The following is a 13,010-nucleotide window of genomic DNA, read 5'->3' on the forward strand; positions in this document are numbered from 1 at the left end:
TTTCCATCAACGGCATCACTTAACTTACATCACCACCTCATATTCTTGAGCACAACGACTTTGCTGAATGACCATGCTAAGCTTCCAACAACCTTCTAGACTTTTGCTTTCACCATAACAGTCTATTTGATTTACAGGATGCCAACACCAACTCTTCAACAGACTTCGACACTTCATGTGTTATTTGGCAACCACCTAACTATCTTAAACTTAGAAACTTCGATTGTCTATGTTATCCGTGGCTTCGGCTTTATACTAATTGTAAACTTCATGCCAGGTCACAACCATGCATATTTGATGGATATTCCGCAACACAAAGTGCTTACTATTGCTTTGATCCACACATGCACAAGATCCACACTTCGAGACATGTCAAGTTTGTGGAAAATGAATTCCCTTATATTACTTTATCCAAGGGAGATCATGACTCCGCTTACTCTTCTATGGAACCTGGTGCAATATTTAAGTACCTATAATCAATACCACCACATCACTTCAATCACCCACCCCCACTCTATCACCAACACCACATACGCCACCCTCGCCCACTACACCCACTCCAACCACAACCACTTTACCAACAACAAAATCCCCTACACCTCCTGTCTAGCAGCCTACGATTACCACCTCCACTTCCACAATCACTACTCGATCCTGTAATAGCATCTACAAACCAAACCCAAAATATGTCAATCTCGCCACCACCCTCATACGCCCATATGAACCAACCACTGTAACTCAAATGTTAAATGATCCATTATGGAAATACGCGATGTAAAAGGAATTAACTGCACTTCATCAACTAGGTACATGGGATCATACCCCTCCAGACCCAACACGTAACTTAGTTGAATGAAAGTAGATCTTTCATATCAAGTATCATCCTGATGGTACTGTGGATTGTTATCGAACTCTTTTGGTGGCCAAAGGATTTCAACAACGGGCAGTCATTGATTAAACTGGGATATTCAGCCCGGTTGTCAAAACTGCAACCATACGCACCTTACTTACTTACTCTTGCTGTCACCAAAAATTGGTCTCTTCGATAATTGGATATTATAACGTGTTTTTGAATGGTATTTTGCAGGACCAGGTCTATATGGCTCAACCACCAGCTTTTGAAGATGCAATTTACCCTCATCATGTGTGCAAACTCAAGAAGGCTATCTATGGGCTCAAACAAGCACCCAGGGCATGGTACACTTAACTTATCAAATTTCTTCAAGGCTGTGATTTCACTTGGTCCATCTCCGACACCTCTCTTTTTATTTGTCGAACTGGAACTGCTCCTATTTATTTTATTGTGTATGTTGATGACATTATGCTTACAAGTCTTAGTAATGATGGTCTAGATGATTTTGTCACACATATGTCAACAAATTTGCTCTCAAGGATCTCGACAATCTATGGTACTTTCTAGGTGTCGAAGTTATTCCCTTTAAGGAGGGACTTTTCTTGAATCAACACAAGTATATTATTTATCTTCTTGAACGAGCCAACATGTTGTATGTTAAACCATCAGCTATACCTATGGCCACAAATTGTGCACTTCATCTTTGTTCATGCACTTTGATTTCAAATCCTACAGAATATCGAACATTAGTTGGCAGCCTATAGTACTTGTCATTAACTCGACATAATCTTGCGTTTGTTGTTAACATGTGACACGTTCATGCATGCTCTATGTACCGATCACTGGGCTGCACTAAAACGTGTTTTGAAATATCTAGCAGGCACGACTGATCATGGAATAATACTATATCGAGATTCCCCATTTAATCTTCATGCATTCTCATATGCTGACTGGGAAGGGGACAAGAGTGACTATGTCTCAACCATGGGTCAAAATGTATATTTTGGTCGAAACCCAGTTTCTTGGAAATCCAATAAGCAACGACTTTTGTCTCAGTCATCCACTGAAGCCCGAATATAAAGTTGTAGCCACTACAACTGCTGAAATCTTATGGCTTTGAAATTTACTAAAAGATATGGGTCTAACTCAACTGCACAACTGGTGATTTATTGTGATAATCTTGGTGCCACTTTGCTAAGTGTCAATCCAGCTTTTCGTTTGCGAATGAAACATCTTGCACTTTCATATCACTTTATTCGGGAACAAGTGCAAATTGGAGCTATTAGAGTGACTCATCTTTCATCTGCAGATTAGTTAGCTGATCCCCTAACCAAACCATTGTCCCGAGCTCACTTTCATCAATTCATGATCAAGATCGGGCTTACTTTCAGGCAGTCCGTCTTGAGAGGACATATCAAGAATATCGGCTATCACAAACTGCAATATATATTGTTTGTATATATTTATATCTATCCCTTTTACAGTTCCACATAATTAGGATAGTTGTTATTTTAAGTCCTATATAATGTATCATTATCATATGAATGGAATTCAAGATTTCACAATATATCTCTACAAATAGTATATCATAAATATTTACAAACTTACCGCATAACCGAATATACAGATTCAAACAACTTTTTTGGGTATTGGTAAATATTTGTATAGCAATACTAAATGAAATCATGAGTTGGGTACTCATTTTCATGCCCGTTGTAATCAATATACAACTTGTCACCTTTCGCGATATCTCGAGTAGCAACCAAGAGCACCCGACACTGTCCATCAACATTGTATCTAACACACTTTATATTTTGCTTTTTCTTGGATTCACTGTTATATAATATAACAACATAATTAATAAACAGTTAGATATATACAATAATTCGTTTACAACAACAAAAGCAAGATTTTAAAGTTTTTTTTTTTCTTGAGTGCAGAAAAACTTAATTAATGTTCTGGTGAACATTCACTACAACTAATCTTGTAGTTTTTAACATTTTTGAATGAGTCTTTCATGCTTCAAAGTTTGAATATAAGTTAGAGCGTTAAGGACTATAGAGTCAAAAACTTTAAAGCGTGAAAAATGTGGTGTCAAAAGTTTTAAGTGTTATTAACTTTGTGACACTTTTAAGTGTCATTGAGTTTTCGTTTTTAACGCTTTAAGTGTCAAGAATTTTGTAAAACTTACAGGTGTCAAAAAACATTGTAATTATGTTTTTCACACTTTAAAGTTTCAAAAATATTGAAAGTGTGGAAATTTTTTTGTAGTGATTCTCCCCGAATCAACTTTTCTAAAACAGGCAGGTTTTTCTTTATAATTTCACAAGAATGATAAATTTTCTTACAACTAAAACATGAAGAAGGTAATTATACTAGAGAGGTCATAATTAAGTAGCTTACCGTATATGGTTGTTTATGCCATTGAAGAAGCGGGCTATGTTTCCTCGTTTGTCAGGGCAGATTACTAGACTTTTATCAGGGTCGCTAGTTAACAGGAGGGTCATCAAACTATTGCAATCGTCTTGATCTCGATTTTTTATGTAATCAACATCACCCGTGTATTCAGCTATGAATGTCATATCCTTTATGGGGGCATCAGCTTGAACATTAAACCTGTTTCAAGATCATTTTTCAAGAAGCTGCTAGATTTGAAGATCTTGAATATTGTAAAACATAGATATACTTATCCATTAAAGACAATAATTTCTTTAGATAAATTGCTACAAAAATAGCTTATATTTGCCGCGCTTTAGCGCTATATTATAAAAGGTGTAAGATTTCTATTCTAGTAATGAATCAGGATTTGTTATGTTGGGGATTTGAAGATTAATTAGTTCCATGATGTGCCTAGATATCTTGAAAGAATGATTTAATTAGGTGGAAGAGGATAGTGACTCGATTCTATGTGGTCACGACGCTATTGGCATAAATCCGGAATCATGGCGCGATCTATGGGATAGATCCTAATGACATGTTGGGACTTTTTGGTAGATCTCAATGAAATGGTTATTAAACACGGTGTCACGACATGGTAGGAGGTCGATCGTGTTGTAACAATGATTAGTCATGGTTGAATGAAGTTGATTGTGTGATTTACTTGCGGTGAGAGTTTTGGGATCGTGGCTTGTTGATTCTGGTTAATCATTCTTTGCGATCCCATGCAATGTTTCATCCTTTTCCTAATGATGAGGGGATATTTAATGTTGAGAGTATAGGGATGTGATTTCTTGCACTACTAGAAAAATCACTTTTAAGGACGACATTTTTTGGGAATTTGGGACGACATGTCGTCCCGGATGACTTTTGGGGACGACATGTCGTCCCCTTTAAGTCGTCCCGGATACGCCGTCGCTAAAACTCTTTTGAGACGACAACCAATTCTTTGGAGACGAAAGTGGGCCCCACGTTGGCTTTCTGTTGTCAGACGAATGGATCAATTCCAGACGACCTTTAGGGACGACATGTCGTCCCTAAAGAGGACCAATTCAGGGTTTCTTTTTTACCGTTCCACTGATCCTCTATACGGAAATATGTAGCGGACAATTCCGGAACACGGTCATCTCCGTAATACAAGACGTCCGTGTGTTCGAACGGAACCATTTCTTTCAAAAGGTATAAAAGGTCCTCTAAACCTACGTCGCGAACGTCGAAACGTAGATTTCGAACTACTCGTATAATCGTAAAGTTTCATTTCACCGACAAAATTTTTTCACCTTTTTGGAGCCAAATTTTTTACCTTTTTGGCGCCAAATTTCACCATTTTGGAGCCAAATTTTCACCATTTTGGAGCCAAATTTTTTTGACAAAAATTAAAAAATGAAATTTTATCTGGAGACGACATATAGGGACGACATGTCGTCCCTAAAAAATTGGCGTGATTTTTTTTGCTTTTTGGAGCCAATTTTTGACACGAAAATAATTAAAAAATTAAATTTTCTTTCGGGACGACATGTCGTCCCTAAATGTCGTCCCTAAAAAATTGGTCAAACTTTTCGCGAAAAACTGCCCAAGTTTTTGTCATTTAGCGTATTTTTGGGAACGACTTTATGTCGTCCCTAATTAGGTCGTCCCTAAAAGTGATCTTTCTAGTAGTGTTGTAACTAGAATTGATAGGGACCTTATTCTGAAAGATGCAAGTATAAGCTTTTCTTAGTTGAAGTAGTTGGGTAATAATAGTACAACATTAGTTTAGTATTCGACGGTGAAGGAAGTCAAGGAATTTGGTTTTAACTCTGTCTCAAGATGAATCATGAGACCATGTTTTTGGTCAGGTTTGTAATGACTAGGCAGGATGGATCTAACTCAAATGAGATTATTGGTTCATATGTAGAAGAAGTCGGAGAGAATGTGTTTAACAAAGCTTGGGTAATGGTTAGATGGGCTTTGGTTCAACGATCAAGAAAATCTTCTTGGAAGAACCAATCGAAAATCCGCAAGTGATGTTTGAAGATTTTCAAGTGGCTTTTAAAGATGTTCAAGTGGCTTTTAAAGATGTTCAAGTGATTGTTGAAGATTATTGATCTTCTAAGTCCTAGTGAGCTTTCAAAATATCGTTGAGAGTTTTAAGAATTCTTGGGAAGTGTTAGAAAGTAGTGGAAGTTTGTCAACTAGAGCGTATAAAGCTTCTGCGGATGTATTGTGCGGATTCTGGCCAATGCTAGAGTTTCAAGAATTCTTTGGAGTTCACATCGTTATCTTGATTGATTTGTTCATTTTATTGGGTGTAAGCTTGATTACAATTTTGGTTGTTTTGGTAATGATCGTTAATATCATAGTCACGAACTTTAGCTGTTTAATTCCCTTGTAATTCCTAACTCGTGTTTACATGTTATATGTATATATCATTCCAAGCTTATTCTTAATTCTTGTTAATGAATGCATCATTATTAATTAAGATATTATACCATCATTTGATTTCCATATGCATTTATATTTATATACTATCTAAATTTACATGATCGATGTGTTTCCCTAGAATTTGCAGGTTGGAATTACTTACCCTAAACGACTATCGTAAACGACAAGTAGAGGAGCACATTCTCCTCTTTTACCCATTTCCCTGCACGTGTTCAACGTTTCTTTGTCTCCTTCTGACAGAACCTGAAATAAATTCAAACAAGATGGGTCCATATCATAAGATCAAGCCAATATACCATATCATATCAGAATTTACACAAGAGTTCAAACAAAAACTAATACTATCATTCAAATAAGCAGTTGAAATTTAAATATATATGCATCTTGATTTCATATTTGCATCCGTTTTCGTTATAAATCGCATGCATATGTTCTGAACTTAATGCTAACCTGCATTCCGCCTATCTCCAAACTTGCTTTATTAGCAGATTTAGGAGCCATTCCAGGAGAGTAAGTTAGATCATCACTAAACTTCAACTTGAGTGACGTTAAAGCAAAAGCTAGACTCCGCATTTGATTCAGCCTACTATCAGGATCTTCACTTGGAACATATGGTAATAATTTCCGCTTCTTCTTATGATGCACCAATGAACTTGCTCGCCTTTTCCGTTTTCTAGAATCTAGTCATTTAATGATATACAACACATAAAACCAGTCAGAAACAAAATAATCATCATAAAGTAAGGTAACAGACAATTGTATACCAGATAGTGAATACAGTTTAGGAGGTGCATTTTGTTTCTATGTGCATGAGTGAACTTAGTTAGTCAACTTTTGTCGAATGTTAATTATCAAGTTCATTGGTGGTTCATGAATGAAACAATCGATATGAAGGCTTAAGATTTCAGACTGTGATTCTATATCTTTTGTGTTTTTACAAATACCATAATTAGTCTATCTGTAGTAAAAATGTATGTGACACCGTGACCTCTTTTGAGGCAGAAGGTTAACTGTGGAGCTAATTAAGAGATTTATTCATATTTATTTCTAAACGATTAATGATATATGCGTCTAAAACTAACAGACGTACACTACATTAAAAATGGATATTCTGGAATCTGTTTTAGTACTGTTTAAGGTTGGCATAGAGTTGTTAACACCAAGGGAAGCTAACAGTTCACTGTGGAATTAAAGGCTTTCATGTGATGATCAGTTGTCGGACTAATTTTTTTTGTTCTTCTGTATTCATACGATGAAGATCTAGAAAACGAATTGAACCACATGTATTCTTTGGTTGTTCTGTAAAAAGGATTCATGGAGTTATGTCCTTCTTTCATGAAAGGGAAAGATGGTTCAATCAACATGGTGATCAAGAAAGTCCAACGTTCCATTTAGATATAGCGAAACAAAATGTGCTAAACCTAGAATCGCTGCGAGAAAAAAAAGATTCAGGATTTTTTAACCACATCGAAAATCTTGTAATTGTTTTAGTTTTTAGAAATCGCAACGTAACTGGTATTGCTAATACAAACCGTGGTTCAATGAAGTAATAAATATATGATAAAATTAATTAGTACCGAGTATCAAATATAAAGTTGAGGTTTTCCCTGTTTGGGTTTCCTTGGAGCAGTGACGAATCTAGAATGAAAATTCAAAAGGACCTAATTTTTGTTTTCAAAGTACTCCAATAATTAGTACTCTGTTGTTTACCTTCAAAAAACCATAAATTCTACAGATAGTTTTTTAAAGATAGTGGGGTCACGGACTCATTGGATCCCATGAACCATGCCATAGATTTTTCTCTGCCTAGGAAGGCGAATGTTTTTAACTCTGATGTAGGCGATTTATCTGGAACTATCTTGAGCAAAGTATTTAAGGCCCCGACCATGGGCTATCTTGAGATGATTTAATTAGTATCAAATATCAAATATGTTGATGGATTTTCTATTTACTTTGTTATTTCTAATTATGAACAGAAGTTAACAAATTCAATGATTTAGTTACAATGAAAAGCAAGTTCAATATATATGCTGGTTTTTTCAAGAAACTGTATAACTACAATGGGGTTTTTTTTTTCTTCTGCATTTTCTTAGATTCGGCTGTGTCTAGGAAGGCGAATATTTTTAACTATGATATACACGATTTATCTGGAACAGTCCGTGACTTTACCTAACCTTCCTTGGCCACCTCAAAATTTAAACATGCGACCTCTAGCAAGATGTTCAAGGCCCTAACCATGGGCTATCTTGAGATGATTTAATTAGTATCAAATATCAAATATATTGATGGATTTTCTATTTACTTTGTTATTTCTAATTCTTAAACAGAAGTTAAGAAATTCAATGATTTAGTTACAGTGAAAAGCAAGTTCAATATATATGCTGGTTTCCTCAAGAAACTGTAATAACTACAATGTGTTCTTCTGCATTTTCCTTAAGACCATGGTTTTTAATTTAGAAAAGTTTTCAAAATTAATCAAACAGTAAACTTCTATAATTAAGCTGCAGGAAAAGCTATTTCACAAATTTTCAAACATAAGCTAAGAATATATATACTTATATTATATATCAAAGTAAAAACAATGATGATATATATATATATATATATATATATATATATATATATATATATATATATATATATATATATATATATATATATATATAAGTATGATCGCTTTACCAATAGTCAGAAACTTAATTGGGAGATCGATATACCTTGAAGAGAGATCCTTTCTGAAAATGAATTTCCGCGATTCTTGATCCTAAAGAAGTCATAGATTTTTTCTTGCGAAAAGCCTGAAACTAATCCATTTCAACAATCTCGCATGTGTAACATTTACAAAATCATAAACTAATTAATTGGATCTATAAATAATTTAGAATAATTTGGTTTTTCCACATTTATGCATGCAAAATGACAAATGATATTTAATTAAATCTAAAACTGAATCCAAATTACATACATTGGACCTGAGGACAAACCGAGCATCCTGGACAGTACCATTTACCAGTCGGGATACGAACAACGACTGGTTTAATACAATTCATGTGATAACCTTTATCACATTTATCACACAATAAAAGCTGGTGATGATAATCATCACCTGATGAGCCACATTCTGCACAAATCGTTTTTTCGTTAGATGTGTTTTGTATTCGCTTCCGACCCATGGAAGATCAACGGAGATCGTGAACGTTGATTTGGGAAATGTTGAAGGCGAGATTCAAGAGTGCAATAGGGTTGATATTATTTCATTTCATATTGAGAAGGATAATTAAGGAATGGGAGCGTCAGAAGAGGGTTAGGGTCAACTTAACGATGACATGGCGAAATGTTATTGGGCAAGAGAGGTTGAGTGTGTAATGATGATTAATATGAACTAGAAACACCTGCGGTGATCTACGATATGTTGTTTGGGTGATGAAAGTTTCTTAAAGCCTTTTTTTCTTATTACTACTATCACTTTTTATTTTCATTCAAATTAAATTTCTTCTTTTGGTAAGTTAAAAATTACGGAGTATTAAGCTTTATAGTCGTGATTTATTGTTGCTTGAAAATTATTTTTATGATTTCAGAAAAAAGAAATTATTTGTGTTATTGTTGAATACATATTATTATTAATAATAATATATTATTATTATTATTATTATTATTATTATTATTATTATTATTATTATTATTATATTATTTTATTATTATTATATATTGGTCGAATGTCTTTTTGTAAGTAATCTTTTTGTTATCAAATAAAGAGATAAGGAACTTTTTCTACTCTTAATAGATAAATGACTTTTTTTTTTATTCTAGAGTAGAAGAATGTTTGTATACATCTCATCTCATCTCCTTCATATCTAGCATTTATTGTTATTGTTATTGCTATATTATTATTATTATTATTATTATTATTATTATTATTATTATTATTATTATTATTATTGTTGTTGTTGTTGTTATTATTATTATTATTATTATTATTATTATGTAATGTTTGTATTTGTTAGGTGTGTTTTGGTGGTTCGAGTCTCAGCAATTTATTTGCCTTTGGGTGAGGAGTTTCGTCTCTATGTTATGTGTAGGCATTGTTTTATTTGAGGTTAGGGTTATTACGGTATGCATGCATAGTATGCATCAAAATGTAACATGCTCATCTCATCAAATGCGTGTTAGGGAAGACGTGAGCTATGTTGTTGTAGTTGGTTGTTTCAATTGTCCATGACTATGATATATTAGTTATGGTATAGAGTATGTTCACTGTAATTATGGTCTATTAGTAGTTTACAATAGATTGTTTGGATGACATGTAAGCTTCTAAAACAATATGTGTCTTAACCAAATCGTTGAATTTATTATAATTTAAATTTCGTTTTCTGAAAAGAAAAAAAAAGATATAACGCTTTTATTACTATTTACTTATTACTTATTTGATTTGTTACAAATTAATATATTATACTTTTTATATATCATCATATTACCAATATAACTAATAGACAAAATTTGTCTAATTTATTATAAATAGTACTATTTAGTTTTTCACTTTTCACAAACCTAACCCCTTAACTTCCATTAAAATACAAATCGAACCCTCCACTTTATACTTATATTCTAAATTATTATTTATCTAATCACTAACATCAAAAATACTAAATAATTACACCCATCACGCTTTACCGATTTGTACACTGCGCTCAAATAGTAGGACCCACATAGGGCACTACTGTGCTACATTTTTTTTTGTCTCCAACGATAAAAGAAGCAACTTTCTTAAAAGGAACAACTCTTCAATGCTACCAAAATATGTCGAAAAACATTTTTTTTACAAAATAGATCAACTAACTTTAACGCTAAAAGAAGCAACTTTCACAAAAGGAACAACGCTTCAATGTTAGATGTCGAAAAAAAAAAATCTTTTTTCCAAATTAGATCAAGACTTTTTTTTAACTCGCATTCAAAACGGAACCCCCGGCGCGAAGCGAGGGCTCCACAACTAGTTACAATACATTTACAAAAAAAGATACTATTTATTTATTGTTGATTGACTTTTTACTACATAAATACTACTCAACTACATGTACTTTTATATATCATATCATATTACAGGGAAGAAAAAAAAAATGAAAAATCATGAGCAGATTATATTCATTGAGCAAATATAAATTCAATTAAGATTTTCTTCTCTGAAATACCAATTGTGCATCTTATTTCTTATAAGCTAGCTCCCACAATAAATGAAAAATCAAAATTAAAATTTATATGTGATTTCTACCTAAATTACCAATAATATTAAATATGGTGAGAGGTCATTGTTCGCGGTGACATCACTGTAAATACCCCCAACTTCGGGGGTATTTGGTAGACCGAGATTTTTTTAGACTATTTCTTATTATTCTTTTATTTTTTTCCTTTTCTTCTTCTTTTATTTTTTTAACGGTTACTTATTCGACCATTAACCGTTTCTTTTTAATGTTCAATTAATGACTATTAACCGATCAAAACCACCTGCAGCAAAAGTGAGTTTTTATCCTCGTTTGAGTTCTATTGTTAACTTATTATTTAATTAGGATTCCTCTCACCTTAGGCGTTCCTATGTTTTTTAATGCCTGAAACAAAACAATCGAAATATGCATCTAAATTTTTGTAAAGAAATAACATATTATTTTTAACATCTTATTTTAAGTTATGTTAGAAATAAACTTTTTTTAAAGGATTTTACCCGATGAGTATTATATATAAAACTAGTAAAAAAACAAAAAATACAAACAAACGACCACAAGCCGCACCTAACGGCCTCACAGGCAACCACAAAACGAGCTAGACCTAAATAAACGAAGGACTAGCAAACACAAGGACACCTACAGACCCAACTAAACAAGGACACAACAACTACAATCAGCTTTTTTTATGCCAAACATAGTTGTTGCCTTAACAACATTTTTTCCCACCATAAATTCAGCAGTTTCCTCTTTATAAGACTCTATATCATTGGGTTCATCAATTAGGTAATTCACATCCCAATTTACTGCTCCAAACGGATTTTGAATCCTCGCATGTCAACCCTTACTTTTCCCAGTTTCCGAACCTCTTTTATCACCCTGTGCAACCTTCGGCAATCCATCATTCGTATCACTTTAGTCCACACTCATCTTTGGTCTGTAGACCAATTTTTGCTTTGGCTATCCCACACCAAACCCAACCTTCAGTTTGTTCTTATCCTTTGTCACATCTTTTGTTGTTTTCTTGCCAACTATTTCAAAGTCATCTTCATCCTTAAACTGCTTTTCTTCGATAGTAGTCACACCTTTCTTTTGGAAATTAAGAATCAGTGTGCCCAAAAATAGCACAACTCGCACATCGTGGAGGCTTCCATTCATATCCCACCTTTAAAGTTGTTAGAATATCATGAATTGTATATGCCCAGGAACGTAGCATGAAATAGGTCGACGGGTTCTTTTTCTACGACCCTTTTTTGTTTTCTTGATTGTTAGCGCCTGATATTGCTCGAATTATACATATTTATCCTTGCAATATCTTTCTCGTTTTGTTGGGTTTTGAAGAGTTTAGTGATTAGAAGTGTTGGTTTGGTGCTTAAAAGAGGGTTCAAGGCTAAATGAGGCTAAAAGTCCAGTGTGGTGCAAAATTGACCAAGTCTTGAACCTTAGGATGAGCAAAGCTGAAATGCACTTATTTTTGTGGGTAAAACTGAATATATGACTTGCACGGATTTTGCAAGTTAAGGAAGTGCAGGCAAGGCAAATGGTGTGGCGCACCAAATGCCAGGTGCGGCGCACCTTAAAGCTAAAAAGTCTAAATTTTTTGTCAGAAGGCAAATCCCAATTTCCACGTATTATGGTTCGGAGCACCATTACATAGGTGTGGCGCACCTGTTGCTGATTCAGCCCAGAATTTGCCACTATTAGTACAATTTTAGGAGTTTTTGTTGAAGAGAGCTGCACTTTAGAGCCGTTTTGGAGCCCTAATTGGGTTTCAATCATGATTCCATTAAGATGAAGGCTAATTCCATGCTCCTAAATCCAATTCCATGAAGATTAGTTATATATTCACATCATCCATTCTCCATTTTAGTGTTTCTTCTCCATTTTGGTAGTAGTTTTTCTCCATTTTAGTTGTAATGTTTAATACTTCTTATTTCTTTGATTTAAATCTTGTTTATGTAATGATTATAGCTTAGATTACTTGTGTTCACTTGATTTGTAAACTTGATGCTTGGATTTTGCCCTAATTTATGAATTGGGTGTTTAAATGAGTTAATGATTATTGTGCTTGATTGGTGATCCAT

At 33.9% G+C, this 13,010-nt stretch overlaps 1 protein-coding gene across 1 annotated transcript; it reads right to left on the bottom strand.

The window, feature by feature from the left end:
• Positions 1-2,526: 2,526 nt before the first annotated feature.
• On the bottom strand, positions 2,527-12,084 carry LOC139868526 (probable Histone-lysine N-methyltransferase ATXR5). The gene is made up of 7 exons (XM_071856864.1): positions 11,898-12,084; positions 8,679-8,834; positions 8,431-8,511; positions 6,164-6,393; positions 5,856-5,956; positions 3,257-3,469; positions 2,527-2,686 (listed from the first exon to the last, which is right to left on the bottom strand). Exons 1-7 carry the CDS (start codon positions 12,082-12,084, stop codon positions 2,527-2,529), a joined length of 1,128 nt encoding a protein of 375 aa, XP_071712965.1.
• Between the last annotated feature and the right edge of the window lie 926 nt (positions 12,085-13,010).

This window comes from Rutidosis leptorrhynchoides, chromosome 9, assembly GCF_046630445.1.
Source record: "Rutidosis leptorrhynchoides isolate AG116_Rl617_1_P2 chromosome 9, CSIRO_AGI_Rlap_v1, whole genome shotgun sequence".
NCBI lineage: Eukaryota > Viridiplantae > Streptophyta > Magnoliopsida > Asterales > Asteraceae > Rutidosis > Rutidosis leptorrhynchoides.